This window comes from Macrobrachium rosenbergii, chromosome 6 (assembly GCF_040412425.1).
Source record: "Macrobrachium rosenbergii isolate ZJJX-2024 chromosome 6, ASM4041242v1, whole genome shotgun sequence".
NCBI lineage: Eukaryota > Metazoa > Arthropoda > Malacostraca > Decapoda > Palaemonidae > Macrobrachium > Macrobrachium rosenbergii.
In genome coordinates this window covers 42,917,236-42,937,388 of record NC_089746.1, presented here as the reverse complement: position 1 = coordinate 42,937,388, position 20,153 = coordinate 42,917,236, and the positions used below count along the sequence as shown (strand labels likewise).

Here is a 20,153-nt window from a genome sequence, read left to right as displayed (position 1 = left end):
GCCTATAGGGTTTGTTCTTAGTAAATACATGTATTGTATATTAAATATAAAAAACTGCAAATACTCAAAAATTTAAAAATTTGATTAACCAAAAATATTGGAGATTCTAGCAAAATTTATTCTTCTGATTTGTTTCCAAAACTTTATATTCATTGGAAAATCATATATGTTTAATTGTAAGTGTTGCTTTGCATTCTATGAATTCTGGGACTGGATGCGTGGACTAACCGTCAAATTACTTTCTTCAAAAATATATCAAACCAAACAATGGAATATGGAATAAACTAATCATAAAGCCTAAGATTGTATTAATGCAAAATGAATAAGAATAATAGCTGCTGTCAGTGTCTCTAATGAATAAGAATAATAGCTGCTGTCAGTGTCTCTCTAAGAGATACATATTGCTAGCAAGCATATATGCATCTTAATTCTTTTTTCTAGTCAGCATTCTCATGGTGACTAAGGAGTTTAGACCAGGGCAAATTAATCATTTATATTGCAAACAAACATAAATTGCAAACTCAAAGTGCATTAAAAGGATTCACACACATGCAGCACTCTGGAGTAATTTCATGAACTTGGGCATTCTGACATAACATATACCACATGTTCATTGCTAAAGACTTTTTGAGGTCTTCCACAATAGAACCTTTTTTGCAACAAGGGATGAAATCACGACCAAGCAACCAGTGTCCATGATTGGATTGCTAGCAATACTATGAAATAATATTTTATCCAACCTTTTCCTTATTGAGAAAGAGACTATTGACTTCATTATACAAAAAAAAAGTGTGGTTTACCACATGAAAGAAAATAACTTGACAGTAAACAATTGAACATTAAGACCACTGTCATTCTACAGGTTACTCAAAGTTAACCTGAGAAATTTAATCATCTACTCTATCATGCTACAAAATTAATTTCATTGGACACATCATGATATCAACAACATATCATAAGGGCCATCCTCATACCAGTGCAATATGGTCTGTGAGCATACTATTTTTGTGCAGCTATACCTTAAATAAGTGCAAATATACACTGACTTTCATCCAGAGTATCATATCATAACCCAGCCTTCTCCAGCTTAGGCCAAAGGATTATCCCAGAATAAAAAAAAATATATATTAAGGGAAGATTATTAAGATGAAAATGCTAACACACACATTCTTCAACTAATTAAGTTCAAATTGAAATATACAGCCATTCAAATACACAACTAAAAATTAAAAAAACTATCAAAGAAAACCTAGCTTTATCTCGTATCCACACTGAACCAAGACTACAGCAGAACAGCATATTACAGTACCTGTGACAGATAACATCAATACTTCTCAACACAATATTCCCTCAAAGGACTTTTCATTTCTTTTTTTATTTTTTTTTTTTTTTGCAAGGGGAGGGTTGAAGAAGAGCAATAAGGGTACCAAAAACACATGGATATAATGAACGAGAAAAGAACCAAGTACTGTAATACTAAAACTAAATGTATACACACCCAGGAGACGAGCTTATCTTCTGATTTCCCTATTCGTTGTCTCCAGAGAGGAACACAGCGGGACTCATTACTGATAAAGGCCACGTAACATTTGCCCAAGTCTTGTGCTTCACTGCATTGGACGTACTCACATAATCTCCAGACATTTTCTTCACTGTAAATAAAAAGCATTTCCATACATAGTGCATCTGAGACTCACATGAGAAACTGATAGAAATTTAAAAACAATATCAGCAATTTGCATTTAACTTTCAATCTCAAGTTTAATTACTAGTTATAGAGTAAACATCTATGATACAAAAAAATTTAACCTTGTAAAGAATTTTTTTGTTTTCATAGGTACAAACCATTACAATACAAAAACAGAGTAAGAATTTGCCAAACAGAAGACCCTGTTCTTACAGGGTATGAAAAATGCCCTCCAATGGAGGCATACCCTCCAATTTCTCACTGCCTCCCAATTACTCTGAGAAGCGTTGCCTCAATGTAGGACAGCGATTTGTATCTACATAAAATTTAATTTTTGATTTTTAAATTTTCATGTAAAAACTACTACCCTACTAGAGCCAACAATGGTAAACCGAGGTACGAACAGAAAAAGATCACTCTATAATGTCAACAAGAGAAGAGGAGTTTGATAGTTGGTAGCAAGCTGGGAAAAATAAGAGTAATACAATAGCATACCTACCAAACATCTTAGCCTAGCCTAGCCTACCTTAAATGTGCTCATTAAAGTTATTATCATGATAAAATTAAGTTTCATATATACTTACCAAGTAATTACATAGCTATAGTTTCAACTTGCACAGCAGCTTAAATTTTAAAAATTGGGGAACAAGAGGCACAACACTTCTGAAGAGCTCAATTCGTTTGTGCCCTTATGTTCATGAGGGCGGGGGAGGAGGGAGGGCTCCAATTCTGTAATTACTTGGTAAGTACATATGAAACTTAATTTTATCATGGAAATAACATTTTTATGAGTAACTTACCAAGTAATTACATAGCTGAATCCCAAATTGACAGAAGATGGGATACATGGACATATTCTAGTTCAATACATTCAATAATGGTAAAGAATTTGAAAAAGAAAAGTTGCTAGCACTGATACAATACTTGTTATTTCCTTACCTGGTAAGAGAGCTACTGCAGCGAAGGACATGTCCGATGGCTTGCAAAGCATCATAAGTGCCCTTGCCCTGGGCACAGTATACCACAAAAAAAAAAAAAAAAAAAGACAACGCTGTCACCTACTCAAGGTACTGCAGTTCTCAAACACTGTTTCCACTTCACGTAAATAATGCATTGCAAAAATCGATTTAACCTCCAATTAAAGGACTGTAAAATGGAAGAGATTGACAAAATATGTCTAAAGGCTAACAAGGAAGTGATTGCTCTAATCTCGTGAGCTTTAATCTTAACCAACAGCAAGATGTCCTCTCCAATATGCAAATGTGCCTCAGCAACAAGGTCCCTTAGAAATAACAACAATGCGTTCTTAGAAAAGGGTCGGGAAGGATTCTTCACAGAGCACCAGAGGTTGCTAGAAGGTCCTCTGATTTTCTTGGTTCTGTCTCAGTAATATCTTAAGGCTCTCACAGGGCAAAGAGCTCTTTCCTCCTCTTCTGTGCCAAGGATTTCCATCAAATTCCTAATGGTAAAAGAATGGAGCCAGGGCTTGGATGGTACCTCATTCTTGGCCATAAAACCAAGAGTAAATGAACAGACTGCATCTCCTTGTGAGAATCTAATCCTTTTATAAATAGCCTGCAGTTCACTGACCCACTTGGTAGTTGCTAAAGCGACAAGGAAGAGGGTCTTCCTAGTTAGATCCCTTAATGATATGGAATGAAGGGGCTCAAAATGGGAACCTGATAGCCACTTTAGGACTACATCGAGATTCCAGACGACCGAATCCATCTTCCTCTGCTTGGATGTGTTGAAGGATTTGATAAGGTCGCTATGATCTGATTCGACGACAGATTCAAACCTCTATGTCTAAAAACAGAACCCAGCATGGCCCTGTAACCTCTAATGGTAGAGGAAGACAGACCTCTAGAGGTTCTCAAATAGAGCAGAAAAACAGCAGTCTGCATCAGAGGTCTGAGAAGACCAGATGTTGTCTTCTAGACCAGCTGTGGGAGACTGTCCATTTGGCTTGGTAGACCTTGCAAGAAAACTGACATCTACAACTTGCAATAGCCCTGCAGCTGGTCTTGAAAAGCCTTTCACTCTGATGAGTTTCCTGACAGACTTTTAGGGATGCCCCTAATTCAGTCACAGTATTCACTACCAGATTGATTTTCTGGTCAAATCTGGATTCAAGACTGGCAATGGGATCAGGGCTGAAAGCATGGGAGTCAGGCAAAAGAGTAAGTGATACAGTAGGAGGGCTGGTGATGGGGGCAAGACAGGCACAGAAGAGATAATAGGTACATTATCAACCATAACAGACTTAGGCGTAGACTCTATGCTTGCTAAAGTCCTACTTTCGGCTCTAGAAGCCGCCTTCCTCTTTCTGTCTCTTTCAAGTTTATCTAAATGTGATCTTATAACCTTCCATTTTCTCTCATCCCAGTCCCTGCATTCATTACAAGTCAAATCCTTCATGCACACTTGTCCTCTACAATTGGTACAAATAGTATGGGAATCATAAGAGGCTTTACTAAGTCTCGTCTTGCAGGCTTCGCTGCAATAACGAATACTAGGTGAACTAGATTACGAAATAATCAGTGAAAACAAAGGTTCAAAAAACCTAAACTAGCACTAACTAGCTCAAAGGCTACCAAAGGTAAGATATACTTTACCAATCTTGGGGAAAATATCAACCAGAAAGCGACAAGAAGTCAAAATACGCTGCTACATACAACCGATATTCAGTCATAAGCCGGCAGAAACGAATTGAGCTCTTCAGCTGTGTTGTTCCTCTTGTTCCCCAGTAGTGGGCGGGGCTAGTTACTTACATGAAAACAATAAAATCACTACCGCAATTTTTAAAATTTATGCTGCCGCGCAAGTTGAAACTACAGTGCCCCCCGGTTTTAACACGTTTCACATTTCCGCATTTAATTTTGTTCTGGATTTTTGTAGAACACATTATCCACTTGTCCGTAACTGTAATTAAAAATTTATGCATTTCTATAATAAATTATGTGAAATTTTAAACAAACAAATACATACTCCCAATCTTTTCCAAAGCCCTGAAATGAGGGGGGAGTTGGACCTGTCATATATGTCAAATATCTGACCACAGAACCTCACGGTCAGATATTTGACATATATGACAGGTCCAACCTCGCCCCTCATTTCAGAGCTTTGGAAAAGATTGGGAATATATATTTGTTTGTTTAAAATTTCATATAATTTACTACAGAAATCCATAAATTTTTTATTTACAGTATACAGTACTGTTTTGGCAGCAGACCCGCTTTTAAACAGATTTTATTGAATATTATTGCTGCTTAAGCTGCATTTATTTTGTAGAAGACTTTTTCTATTTTCTTCATTGCGGACTTCTCTTCATTGGAGGTGCATGCTAACAGCTCGCCTATATTTGTCATTTCATGGGGGAAAGTCAAAAATCTGGATTCTGCTTTTTTATATATTCTATACAGTTAGAATAATATGACAAATGGTTGCTAAACACTTGTTGCCGCGACGTTTCGACAGACTCTTCTGTCATTCTCCAGCGGGAGCTAGCAGAGGACTGGCAGGTTGCATAGGTCCTTCCGAATTTATGCACGGGCTTCAGCAGGGGGTCATGGACAGCGAATTTTGGTTGGTTGCAGTAGGCGAACTTCAAGCCAAATTTCTGCGGCAAAGCTCGATCCTGACAGATCTTCGCAACCTGGGAATATCACTCATTCCAGCGTTCCCATTGGCCTGCCATTGCGTGATGTCATGCCAACTGACATCATTGGTAGTTTGGCTGCTATTGGGCGGAGGATGAATGATGTCATTATTTACTCTTTCTGTCGTAGTCGGGGGGTTGTCTTGAAGGGCGCCTCGTCATCAGGGGCGGCTCATCAGGGGCATCTCCATTCTCAGGGTTGTCATTTCCCTGACTACGACAGAAAGAGTAAATAATGACATCATTCATCCTCCGCCCAATAGCAGCCAAACTACCGATGATGTCAGTCGGCATGGCATCACGCAACAGCAGGCCAATAGGAACGCTGGAATGAGTGATATTCCCAGGTTGCAAAGATCTGTCAGGATTGATCTTCGCCACAGAAATTTGGCTTGAAGTTCGCCGACTGCAACCAACCAAAATTCGCCGTCCATGGTCCCCCGCTGAAGCCCATGTATAAATTCGGAAGGACCTATGCAACCTGCCAGTCCTCTACTAACTCCCGCTGGAGAATGACAGAAGAGTCTGTCGAAACATCGAGGCAACAAGTGTTTAGCAACTATATGTCATAATATTCTAACTGTATAGAATATATAAAAAAGCAAAATCCAGATTTTTTACTTTTCCCCCATGAAATGACAATTATAGGCGAGCTGTTAGCACGCACCTCCATTGAAGAGAAGTCCGCAATAAGGAAAATAGAAAAAGTCTTCTAAAAAATAAATGCAGCTGAAGCAGCAATAATACTCAATAAAACCAGTATACAGTACTATTACTATTACTATTATTATTATTATTATTATTATGTTGCCCATCTGGTGATTAAATAAAATAGCTAAGAATTCTCTCTCTCTCACATATTTTTAAGAAAATGTTTGTTTAAGATGACTTTGAAATGATATTAATATCAATCAAAGATTAATAACCACTTACTGTAGTAAATAATTTTTTTATCATAAATGTATTTGTCCGTAATCATGAAAACACAGGTACTAACATGACAATTAACACACCTACCATTCTGTTTTGAGGTATGTACGTGTCCCTACCCACATATTTTTTATATGCTCTATACAGTAGTACCATCATAAAATACGTATCTGTACAATAAATATCATTTCAAAATCATCTTACAACACAGGAAAATATACGTAAAATATACGCCCAGTGCATTACATACAATATGAGCAGAACGATGCCCACAGTTATGTAGGCCAAAGAAAACGTGCATGTCTGAATGATAGGGGGATACATATGAGTAACAGTTGTAGGCTTTAACTTAGTTTTGCAACATGACTTTGAAATGATATTAGGGTGGTCTGGGATGATAGTCTGAGGTATATTTTTGTTTGAACTTTCAAGTTTGGCAATGAACTGTTAAAATAGGCAGTTATAAGCGTTTTAGGGGTGTATATAGCCTACTTAAAAGTAACAGTAGTAGGAGAGTACTGTACTGTAAGGTTACTTTGAGTGTTTGGGAAGCAGTAAAATGTTAAAATAGGCAGTTATAAGTGCTTTACTTTAAGGGGTACAAGGTATTTGGCAGTTATAAACCAGTTTTAAGCATTTTTAGAAGGAATTTTTGCATTTCCACAGATTTTGCATTTCTGCGATAGGTTCTGGAACATATTCCCACGTAAAAATGGGGGAGCACTGTATAGTTATGTAATTACTTGGTAAGTTACTTATATGAAAATACCATTTTATATTAAAGGGTTGAATAACAAAATCTGTTCAACACAAAGAATTGTTGTTCACATTCAGAAAGATACTTTGTTCACTTTAGGATAGACAGCCTTAAATGAGCTCAAACTACAGTACCACTGCCAATTTTGCAGTAGGCAGTTTTTTTCTTCTTTGCACTATTAACTTCTCAGCAGAAAACAAGAGAATCCTTTGTGCTTGTCATCGCTTACATGTCTGACGTAGGCTAAGTGACGCTCAATACTTCTAACATAGCAAATACTTCAGTCAATCTCCTGGACAAAATTTAGCTTGATGCCTATGGTGTAACTCCTACTCCCTCTACCTAGGTTTCTTTATTTCTTGCTTCCTTCAGTTCAATAAATACAGAAAAAAAAGGAGAAACTGTTTTAAGTACAGATGGAGAAAACTTAAGTACACTCAGAGGAGGTACTTGATAGGCAATACCCAACAGTAGTTAGTTATAAAAAAAAAACAAAAGTAATCAGTTCTTACATTTCCAAAAATCTGCATAAAAGAGATTAATGTGCAACAGTGCAATACTGAGTAATGACATGTGAGATTCTGATAAGGGACTGAAGAGAAGCCATGAGGAGATTTAATAAAATGAAAAGGAAGGAAGAAATAATGAACAACCTGTATCTTGACTTAAAACTTTCTAACAACTTCCCACTGGTTTTCAATCAAAGTCTACCAGGAGATTAAGTAATGGAATGGCCATGATTATCATAAAACAGAAACGTTATTTGCACGATAAAATTGAGTTTCATATAGATTTACCCAGTAATTACATAGCTATAGTTCTAACTTGCACAGCAGCCTTTATTTTAAAAATCACAGTAGCGCTTCTGCAGTTTTGTGTAGGTGACAAGCCCTACCCACCAACGGGAGTACTGGAAACGACTTAGCAGAAAACCTCACTCTGTTTGTGCCCTTATGTCCATGAGAGGGGAGGAGGGAGGGCCAAATCTGTAATTACTTGGTAAGTATAAATGAAACTTAATTTTATCATGAAAATAACATTTTCATATAAGTAACTTGCCAAGTAATTACATAGCTGGTGGGATGCATGGACATATTCTACTCCAAAACATCAAGTTATGGTAATGACTTTGAAACAGAAAATTGCTAGCATTGAAGACAATGCTTTTTGTTTCCTTATTTGGTAAAAGTGCTACTGCAGGTAGTTACTGCCTCTGGTTGGTGCTCATCTTAACCTGTAGTGGCATGGTGGTATAAATTTGGAGCGCCTCTACTTAGGTGGGAGCTTTGCAGTGAAGGATATGTCCAATGGCTAGCAAAGCATCAATAAGTGCCCTTATCCTGGGCGCAGTATAATAAAAACAACCAGACAACACTTCCACCTACACTGAAAACACCACAACTCATCCACTGAGACTGGTGGGTACTCCAGGTACACTTTACCCCCTGGCTCCCGAAAATTTGACACCCTACTTTAGGCGAAGAGATAGTAGGAGTAAAGAGATTCCTATGTTTCCTCCCCCAATACCATGCCAGCAACTGATAATGGCCCCAAAGTACTGCGATTTTCAAACACTGTTTCAACGCCTTTCAAATAGTGAGATGCGAGGATCTGTTTGCACTTCCAGTAGGCCAACTGCAGAATGGAAGTGAGTGACATATGTGCCTGAAAGCTAATAAGGAAGAGACTGTCCTGATGTCATGAACTTTCACTGTAAAAGTAGGCAAAATGTCCTCCTGAATTGGAGAGTGTTAAGTCTTTGACGAAGAAGGACAATGCATTTTTAGTCAGAGGGCGAGACGGGCTCTTGACAAAGCACTAGAGGTTACAGGATGGTCCTCTGATATTCTCAATTCTTCTCAGGTAATACCTTAAAGCCCTAGCAGGACAAAGAACCCTCCTCCTCCTCAGTGCCAAGGTATCCATTAAGGTCTTAATGGAGAAAGAACGGGGCCAGGGCTTGGAAGGGTACTCGTTCTTGGCTAAAAATCCAAGGGTAAAGAAGCAAACTGCATCTCCTTTTGAAAAAATCCACCTTTTATCAATGTCTTGGAACTCATTAATATACTAGCAGTAGTCAAGGCCATGAGGAAGAGAGTCTTCCGAGTAAGGTTTCTCCGAGAAGAGGAACGAAGGGGTTGAAAAGCAGGACCTGTCAGCCACTTAACACTACGTCCAGGTTCCAGGAGACCGGATATTCTTTTCCTACTTAGGCGTATCAAAAGACTTGATGAGGTCTTTTAAGATTTGGGATTGACCGAAGATTCAGGACCCCTGTGTTTAAACACTGAACTAAATACAGCTCGATACCCCTTAATGGTGGATAAAAGATGGAAATCTGCAATTTGGGTCATAGACATCTCAGAAGAAGAGACACTGCATCTTGCAATAGCCTCTGCAGTACGCCTTGAAAACTCTTATGCTCTGACAAGCTTCTGGACAGTCTGAAGCCTGTCAGGGCAAGTGAAGTTGTCTAAGAAAGCACAGTTTTTAGGAGAAGGAGTCTCGGAAAGCCAACCCATAACTGTAGAGGTCCTGGACCCATTCTTTCATGGACCAGAACAGGACTATGAGAATCATTGTAACGTTGCGATGAGCCCGACTTGTTCAGCACTTCCATGACCATGTTGAGGGGCAGAAAGGCACAGGCCAAGTGGACTCCTCCACCTAGAACCAAGGAGTCTAAATAGAAGTCTAAGTCTGGGCTCAGAGGATAAAGGGCTTTCCTTTCGAAAGTCTACGTTTGGACCGTTATCATGCCGGTCCAACTTGATTACTGGGTTTATGGGAAATATATAGGTGTCCAGCTGTTTCCCCATCCCAGTTGGCCTAGAGAAAGAATTGCAAAACTCTCATGAGAACTTTGCCTAACTTGACATAATGTCTTGATGGATGACAGAGTCCCCAGTAGTCTCACTAACTAATGGGCCGAGCAAGACAAAGGGGCTAGAAATTTGTGGACCATCTGAAGGCAGCTGGCGATTCTCTTGCCAGATGGAAAAACCCGAAAAGTTCGAGAGTTGAGACTCATCCCCAAATAGAGGAACTCTGAGGGAGATGTACAAGTCCTTCATGCACTTTTCCTCGAAGGGGATCAAAGAAGTAAATCATCCAGATATAGACTAACATTAACACCTACCACATGAAGTCATCTGCAAGAGGAGCGAGGATTCGAGTGAACACTCGAGGTGCTGTAGTGAGACCAAAGCAAAAAGCCCAGAACTGGAGATTTAGCTGGCACCAGGGGCTCTGAGAGGAGACAGGCATTTAGACACTAACATGGGGCGCCTGAGAGAGTGTCCTGGAAGACAAACCTTGGATACTTCCTGGAGTCCAAATAGAAGGAAAAGTGGAAGCATACGTCCTGCATATCCAAGGTTATCATCCAATCCCCTTGGTGAATGGATGAAAGGACTTACTGGTCGTCTTCATCTGAACTTCGTCTGCTGGACGAAGAGATCGAGGGTGCTTAGGTTGAGGACTGGTCTCCAAACCCTGATGATTTGGGGACCACAAATAGACGGTAGTAGAAGCCCTCTGAGTTGATGTCCTCGACTTCTTCTAAAACTCTCTTTTGGAGGAGAGAGGAGACCTCCTCCAAAAGGGGTGAATGTCCTCCCGAGTCTCTTTAGGTCGTAAAACGATGGCAGAAGGGACCAAAGGAGGGCTCGCCATGAACGGAATAGAGAAGCCCTCCCTCGGAACCTTCACAATCCACGGTTCTGTCCCTCTGATACTCCATTTCTCCCAAAATTTGAGAAGACTGGCTCCCACTTGTGCACAGAGGACTTCTTCCTCATTTCTTGGGCAAAGGCTTGAGCTTCTGTTGATAGTTCGTTTCAAGTGGGACCAATCTTGCCACATGGGCCTGAGAACAAAAAAGAGGAAGGCAATAGTTCCTTGAGGTGGCAAAGAGGTCCAATGTCGGCCTGCCCCATAGTATCGCAGATTCTGATACACCAGGGACTCCAAGGTCCACTTAGTGGGAAGGACCTACTATTTGACAGCTCAACTCGTCCGTCAGAATATTTAGTTTGCCCTTAAAAAATCGAGTGACTAGACTCACTTGATTTGATCTATCCTCACTGGAAGGTCTCTTGCTGTCTGGCAGAGAGAAAAGAGTGAGAGCCGCCTCGCTTTCGTATGTACATTACGGCTGTGGTATTGTCTGAATGGACTGCCACATTATTGTTGTGAACCAGGATCAAGAAGCACTGAAGCCCTAGGTGAACAGCTTTTAGCTCTCTGACGTTGATGTGAAGGCTCTGTTCTTCCAGATACCATGTCCTGGAAACTTACTGGTTGAGAAGCGGGCATTGAAGTGGGTCCTAGAGTGGACTTGTGCTTATTCCCACGAATGGGATGTTGCTGGAGAGGAGAGATCATCTTAGGAACAAACACAGACAAATCCTTGTGGTGTTTGGAAGAATAAGCCAGAAGATCCTAAGTCAACTTTTATTGAAGGTCCGACTTCTGGGTCTGAGTGACTCCTTTAGTGGAACGGGACTACCAGAAATCTCTTTCCTTTAAAGGCCCCCTTCAAAACTCCCAAAGAGAAAAGAGCTGCAAGTTCAAGAGAACCATCCCTGATGGTTTTGTCTGAATAAGAAAGGACTTCTAGTTAGTCCGATGCAAAGTCTCCACAAATCATTGCAATCTTCAATCTTCTTGGCTAGCACTCTCACCATCCAGTCCAAGAAACTGAAAGCTTCAAACAACTCAAAGAGGTCTTGACAAGGTCAAGTTCTGCCAACGAAAAACAATTTTCGCCAACAAAAACACCAAGTGTCAGGAAGAAGGAGCTTCCCGGTGGCTGAAAGAAACCTCCTACGGATTAAGCGAGAGGGAGGTAAAATGAAGGAAGCCTTACCTTGCTCCTTCTTAGCAGAAAACCAAACTTCAATCTCCTTGAGTGTCTTCCTAGAGGATGAGGAAAGCACCATGTGGGAAGCCTAGATCTGTCATCTGGATGGCTCCTCCTCAGGAGGGTCAAGGTAGGTGAGACCAGGACTAGCAGGAGCCAAAAAAGGGTAGGAGAGCTCCCCCACAAATATTGAAGGAGAGCTGCACAGGCTAGGAAACCTGCACTCCGAGCAGGAGATTGATGCTGAAGAGTTGGCGTCGGGCACCTGGTAGCTGGTGTCGTGTGGTCGGAAGTGGGCGCTTGGCAACTGGCGCCAAGCGCTCAGGAGCTGCCGCTGGGCGCTCAGAAACTGGCGGTAGACGTTCACGAGCTGGCATCAGGTGCTTGTGAAGAGATAAGCACTTGAACGAAGACCATAGGCACCTGAGACGGATTGTTGGACGCTTGGAGCCAAATACTGGTGCCCAACAGAAGTACGCTCATGAGAGAAATATTCTGGACTGTCCCATGCGGTGCAGGAAGGTTGAGGGCTGCGCCCGGCTCCTTGAACTGCTAACTGGGAAGCAGAAAAGAGCGGCCAGCATTGCCTACTTGCCTCTTCAACGGACAAGACAAATCTAGAAAGTGCTTGCAGTGCTTCCAAGTCCGGGCTGGAGTCTTGAAAGTCGGACAACAACTGATGCACATCCACGGAGATCGATCAACAGGCTCGACTGAGGGGGCGACCATTCATGGGCAAACCCCACTGACCTCCCTTGGACCTCCGGTATGACTCCTCCCATGTTTAGAGGATTATGGCAGGGACCTTCATCTAGGAGAATCGGGGGGATGAGCAAACACCTCTTCCACTTGCAAAACACTTTCTCCTGCCAAGACACCATTCCAGTGGCTGTCTGCCGATACCTGGGAACGCATAACAGGTTCAACTGAGAGGGCAATTACCCGTGGGCCAACCTCCTCAGCTTCCATTGGACTTTCGGCATGTCTTCTCCCAGGTTTAGGGGAGTATGACAGTGAACTTGGTCCAGGAGAACTGACAGGATGAGTAGCCACATCCTCCACTTCACTGTATCACTACTAGGTTAAATTCTTATTAAACCCAGACTTGAGACTGGTAATGGCAAAGGTCAGAAGCAAGGGAGCCAGATGCAGTCTGGCTCGAGTAAGTGGATTAAAAGTAGGAGGGCTAGTAGCACGAGAAAGAGGCGCAAAGGGGGAAAGAGGGAATAGCAGAGCTATCTTCTAACCTAGGCTAGGGTAGAATTCTAGGCTAAGGGAAGCTCGTTTCTCGGCTCTAGAAGCCACTTTCCTTTCTATCCCTCTCTAACTTGTCTAGCTGAGATTTAAGTACCTTCTACTCTTGCTTACATTTAACACAAGTTTTCTCCCTACTATATTTTTCTATCCCCTACATTTACTGCAAATTGTATGAGAATCATATGAAGACTGATTAATCTGGTTTGCAATTTTTGCTACAATAGCAAAAATAGATGAAATTGAATCACACATAATAACCAAAGAACTAGAAAAAATTATCCTGAAAGCTAGTAAAACTTAAAGGATACTCAAAAAGTTATACTTCACTGAAATCCAGCCATACAACCGAAAATCAGTAAACAAAAGCTGCAGCAAACCCCCAAGGTTACTCTAGAGCCGACAGAAACAGAATGAAGTTTTCTGCTAAGTCGTTTCCAGTACAGTACTCCCATTGGTGGGCAGGGCTTGTCAACTACACTAAACTATCGAAGCGCTACTGCAATTTTTTAAATAAAGGCTGCCGTGTGAGTTAGAACTACCCTATGTAATTACTGTACATAGAACTACGCTATGTAATTACTGTACATGCTAAGTTACTTACATGAAATAAAAATTTTTAACTGATATCCTATAAATATCCTCTCAGCGAAAAATTTTGATGGCTATCCTACAAATATCTTCCCAACGAAAGAGTAGGCAAGTAGTTTATCAATGCTCATTGCACAGGATGGCACCTCTTTCCGAGCCACCTCACCTGTTTTTACATCAGTAACGTAACTGAGAAAGAAATAAAATTCATTTCAATTGTTTTAATTACTAACACTGAGGGTTTCCATTCACCCCTTCATATTCTCTCTCCTTCATTCCCCAAAATGGTTAAGCCTAACCCTTCTCTCTGTTCCAATGACTGACTAAGGCCTTGTTTCCAGATGACCTTCGTACCTTCTTGGCGGCCAGAAAATGAGCAAAGGAGGAGCCAAAAAGGAGAAAGTTGGCGCCGCCCCCCATGTTAACCCTTCCACGAGGTTTAACTGATGCCATGTGGTCTATACAGAAAACATGATGAAGACTGACCTTTTGCACCGTCTACCCAGACACTGAGGCATAAACCCCGAGGTTATTAACAGATGATGCAACAGCAATTGGAGAGAGAAGCGTGCAGAACACCACCGAGGACAGATGTGCTTACCCTTGCTTGACCCTCAAACCTTCCACGTGTTCTACCCCGAGGTTTGAACCAGTGTACTTTTGTAGTGGTATTTCCCTTGATTCCCTCCTCCATCGCCAGCACCCTATCGAGCGGGGACACCGTCATCTTGACAAAGGTAACGTACCGGAATAAGGTTTCTTGGTCAGTCACGATTCCTGTTATTTCTCTGTCTGATTTTAATTTTTTTCCCATTGTGCGATCACCTTCAGCAATTTGTGTTGGAGCATTCAGTGTTAACGTAATTATGCCTTTGATGTTGAACTGAGTTATTTGGCACCATCTGTGCATTCCCTCAATTTCCTTTGAACATCTTATTATTCTCGCAAGTAACCGTCTTGCATATATTGCAGATAGGCCATGACTGTGGAATCACTTGACTCTATCCCATGTGCAGTACCCCTTCTAACCCCTCTGCAATGTTTCCTGTTATGAAGACATCATCGGTGTAGAATATTTATCCTGTGTAGGGTTCATTCACATTTAGCAGGCCCTTATTATTACCTGCCCAGTAATTCGTCATTCTTCTGATCTGTGTTTGTTATGTAAATACAATTAGTTAAGAGAACCCTTGAGTTTACGTAATTTTCCCTCACATGAAGAAGGTCCTAAGCCACAGATTTTCCCTTGCTTTGTCTACGAAGTTGCCCTAATATTGAGTCAGATGTGTAATAAATACAGTAGATTTCTTGATAATGTAAGGAACTCCCTGCATTCATCCGTTGCCGCCAGAATCAAGTAAGTATCTTCGGGACATTCATAGCATTATATAAAACTTATATTCCTAAAATGAACCTGGAGGGAATCGAGTGTAACATAAAAAAAGGCTTCTGCTTTGCTAAAACTAACTTTGAGACCCCGCTTGAGGAAATAAGGGTAGGAGAAAAGGGAGGGACATTTCCAAAGAGGACTGAACTGAAAAATGCAAGAATACTGCAGTGTGACAGCACTGGCAAACCTAAAGACGTCCATGAAACTGCATTTTACAATCACGATAAATGATATGGGTATATTTCCTTGAAGGGTATTTCTCACCTATGGAAGAACAAGATATCTGTAAATTCATAGTCTATCTTCTTGTCTTCCTGATGCAATTGGCTACATCAAACCAATGTTCTGCACTTTGTTTATAAATTATATTCAGTGAACCAAATATCAAAAAAAGAAAAAGTTATATGGAGATTACAGCACAACTAATGTACATGCAGTTTACAGAGTATATTTTGGGCATGTACTACATTTTAGTTCAAACAACACTGCACAATACTTTCAAATACAATATAATCATATCAAACATGAACAACTAATAAATTTCCTGACCTAAATCAATACATCTGTCAACTAGTATACTGTAAAATAAAAAATCTTGCAAGGGCTACTTGGTTAAACAGCTCAATACAGAATGTACCATAAATCATATGGTATTAGTGCCTCAGAATAAACTGTCAACCTGAATAGAACAGTAAGAAAAATTATAATTTTTCAAAACAAATTTGTTTCATATATACAAACAATTGCCTTAGATCACTCTATGCTTCTATTTGGTGGTGGGGGAAAATGTCCTCAGTGTGGACAGCAACCAAACATCTCTTGCTTAAAGCAAGATGGAAGAGAGAATATGAACAGAAGTACAGTAAAGGGAAAGAAAGGGGTTGCAGCTGGGGGCAGAAGGAACACTGCATAGAACCTTAAGTAATGCCTACAGTGCATTGAGTGAGGCGCACTGATGGCACTGACCCCCTATGGGGATGGGAGCAAGAGGGGATGTGAAACAATGATTTGGTTGAAAGAAACAAGAATTTAAATAAATTAAAATGTGTTCATGTCAAACACATACTTGTCTTTTGACAACAGAATATTTACTTAGGCTGGAAAGCATTTGAAAAAGATATCAGTTCTCTAATTAGGATGACCTCATTAGGAAAGCGACACTGCATGACCAATTCAATCATGCTGCCAACCTACTCAAGGAAGCATGCTTGCTGAAAGCATGGGACAAGTGAAACACATTATTAGATTGGCCTGTCTGACCTGGGAGATAATGGAAAGGTCAAACAGGGGATGAAAAACAGTACAATGCAATGGTAACTACTAGACACCTGTTGGGGTCATATAAAAGAGTGAGAAGGGAGGCAGTGTGTTTGTATGGAAAACAATGGTTAATTAATTACTGTGACAGAAAATGCTCTAAAACTGACTGATTAACTGTAACAAAGTATCTGACAATGGTCATTGATTTTGAAAATACGTATGCTAAATGCCAGCTGATATTACATATAATACCTACTACAAATTTTACCATCTATTCACCTCTTAGGCTTATACTGTATCTACACCTCCAGGACCCAAGTTGTACTAGTTAATTCATAACACTAGATGAACAGAGGTAACATATCCCAAAAGTTGTGAGCAAGCCACTTTCCCTAACTTCACAAACAGGTATACAGCAAACATGAGTGGGCCCAATAAGCAGCATACATACACTGCTGTCTTACACTGCCTTTAGTATCTGCTGCCCCACATCCATCCTTACCATAACACTTACCTGGTGCTTCATTGTCATTTAGAGGGTTTGAAACTTAGCCTCCACCATTGAAAAAAAAATACATGAAACAGATGTCTCACTTAATGATTATCTTGTTTTAAGAAGACACTTTACAACAACGATAGAAAATCTACCATCTACCTATTTCATGCACTTATGATGTATTTATTTCAGCAACAATACCAAATTACCATTCAAAGTTGTTTGATGATTAATTTTACTGTCCTGTTCTCTTATTGTAAAGTATGATTTTCCACTTTCTCCTTCTTTATATTTTTGTACACAACCAACACACTGAGTTTCCACTTGACCATGAAATGTAAAAATATTTACTTTTGTATTTACCAACATGTGCTGTAATTTCTTTTTCTCCTATATGTTGAACAAACATCTCTATTACAAAATTATACTTTGCTTTACCTAGCTGTACACTAAAAACTACTCTAATGAAATGAGAAACTCCTTCTCATGGAGAACTAACAAAATGATTAAACGACTGGGTAGTCAATACACTTCCCCCTTGTAAATTTATGCAATTGTGTGGAAACTTATTTTCTCAACATGTCCTGTATGAATAAAAGAAATTATTCCTTCATACAGATGAACCTCCTACTCTTTAATAAAAATTTAACAATAATTTAGTTACAAATTACCAATAATTAATAGACAAGAGAACAAGATATTTGTACAGTGGTAACTTACATCTGGTGGTCCACACAAATGTTTACAGTAAAAGGTTTGTTTAAATAGAGATTTATAGTATAAAGCTCTTGAATGCAAGAAAAGAATCTGTGTGTTTAAATCATATTTGCTTTCATTGTTAGCATATGTGTATACAGATTTAATAGTGCTATGGTAGTCTAACGTGAGCTGCCCTGGTAACAAAAAAATCTTTTTTCTTAATATTCCCACCAAAAATTAGCCTTGCATTCACAAGTGTGTTATATGCCATAGAAAACATTATTGCTTTGTGGGATGCACTGCAAGAGTTAGTGGAGATGATAAAAAGATCAGACAATACTTGACTGTACTTTTAGAATGCAAAGTCAACTGCAGGGGTTAAGAGGATGGTGTTTCATATAGGAATGGAGATTTTTTGTTGCATAATAAATAACAATTACTCTTCAAGAGGCCTAATAAGATTAACCTCAATCAGCAAGCAGGGGGTATAATCATCTGTGGGCCTGTGCACTGAATATGCCTGTTTATGAGTAAACAATAAACTGCTTGTCTTCTATTAGTACAACCCTGGAAACAGCAATCCCATCATTGTACACAAGTACAATGTCAGTCAAGCTCTCCCAAAGCCAGGAATAGGTGGAGACTAACTGGTTAGTCATTTGCCAAAAAATGTTTTAGAAATTAAATTGAAATTTACGAGAAGAAATACCACAAGAGTTCTAAGTACACAATTTTACTATGGGTGAAACAGTGTTCCTCCTATCAAGAGCTTAATTCATTTTCAAGTCATGTAGCAACCAGGTTTATCTGGGCTAACCTGGCATTAAAGCACAAATTAAAGTATTGTATGTAGGTTTGTAATGCCTGGAAACATATTTAAAAATGACAAATTTTTAATTAACTTGTATCTTTCATAGCTAACAAACCTGTGGCCTTAACGTACGGATAAATTCTTCTAGCGCTAGCTGGAAACCGGTAAAAACACATCTAAAATTGTAGAACAAGGAATTGGTGGCAACGGGGTTCAGCCAATGGGCTGAGAGAGGAGGCATCAGCCGCCCTTCTCTCACTCATGATGCCGTGACACATCCAGTTTCTTCCAGCCCAGGTAACCAGAACGAGGGAAGGCAAGAGGTGGGCAGTATACGTTAAGACTGGGTTTGTTAGCTATGAAAATTCCAAAATAATTAAGAATTTGTCATTTGTTCATTTGCAATACAAACCTGAGTCTTAACGTAAGGATAGACTCACTTTTGGTGGGAGGACAGAAAGTCATGAACCGACTGGAGGTTCAGTACACCTGGTCTCACTTCCTGGCTAAGAGAAGGCAAAGGAAGGAGATGTAAGCCTCTGACCTGTTAGATAAACAATGGGTTTGTTAGCTATGAAAAAATCCAAAATAATTAAGAATTTGTCATTTGTTCATTTGCAAAACAAAAACCTGAGTCTTAATGTAAGGATAGACTCACTTTTGGTAGGAGGACAGAAAGTCATGAACCGACTGGAGGTTCAGCACACCTGGTCTCACTTCCTGGCTAAGAGAAGGCAAAGGAAGGAGATGTAAGCCTCTGACCTGTTAGATAAACAATGGGTTTGTTAGCTATGAAAAATCCAAAATAATTAAGAATTTGTCATTTGTTCATTTGCAAAACAAACCTGAGTCTTAATGTAAGGATAGACTCACTTTTGGTAGGAGGACAGAAAGTCATGAACCGACTGGAGGTTCAGCACACCTGGTCTCACTTCCTGGCTAAGAGAAGGCAAAGGAAGGAGATGTAAGCCTCTGACCTGTTAGATAAACAATGGTAGTTTATCAAAAAGTCAGACTGCTGGGCTAATACACATTGTGAAGAGACATTGTATAGCAGGAAGCTAAAGAACTATATCTGTGAAGACATACCTACGTTAGCCACAAATTTTGTTTACTATCATTCCTCTCTTCCCTTGTCAGAGAGAGGAAGGACTAGCTTCTGAGAGGATTTATTCGTTTAAGAATAAAATATACTTGAACAGAATGGCTGCTCACTCACCTGTATCTGACCAGTTCCAGCACATGATGGATCAATCTTCTCGCTGCCTGCCAGTAAAGAAGAAAAGGGAAAATAGAAAAGGAAAAAGACCAGCCCTCTCATTCATTCTCACATCATCTTAGGTACAATACAATCTGTCCTGCCAGGGGCACTGGATGAGCTACAAAACTTGTTGAGCAGACACCACCAGACCCAAGGAAAAAGTGTCCAAGGACCTGTGGGCAACATCCCACAGATAGAAGGATGTGAAGGTGGTTTGACGAAGCCAAGCACCAGCCCTCAAAATCCTATGAACAGACAAATTCTTTCTGAATGCCCATGAGGGGTCCCAACCCCTAGCATCATGTGCCCTTGCATGCACTGTGTCATCATTAGAGGCTGAAGAAGAACTATAAGCATGTCTAATAACCTCACGGAGCTAAAAGGAGATGGTATTCTTGAACACTTTTTTCTTGTTCTAGCCTGTACTAACAAAAAGTCTTCAACAGCCAGGTCTGAGGTGACGAGTCCTTTTTAGGTAACTAAGCAGTGCACTGA

General features: G+C 40.1%; 1 protein-coding gene across 27 annotated transcripts in view; it reads right to left on the bottom strand.

Moving 5' to 3' along the window:
* The window catches only part of tun (tungus), a 74,380-nt gene that overhangs the window by 25,774 nt on the left and 28,453 nt on the right, over positions 1-20,153 (bottom strand). For all 27 annotated transcript variants that reach the window (XM_067105622.1, XM_067105609.1, XM_067105598.1 and 24 more), the window contains one exon: positions 1,499-1,652. In XM_067105622.1, coding sequence (XP_066961723.1) covers positions 1,499-1,652 — 154 coding nt within the window. The remainder of the gene's footprint in view (positions 1-1,498; positions 1,653-20,153) is intronic.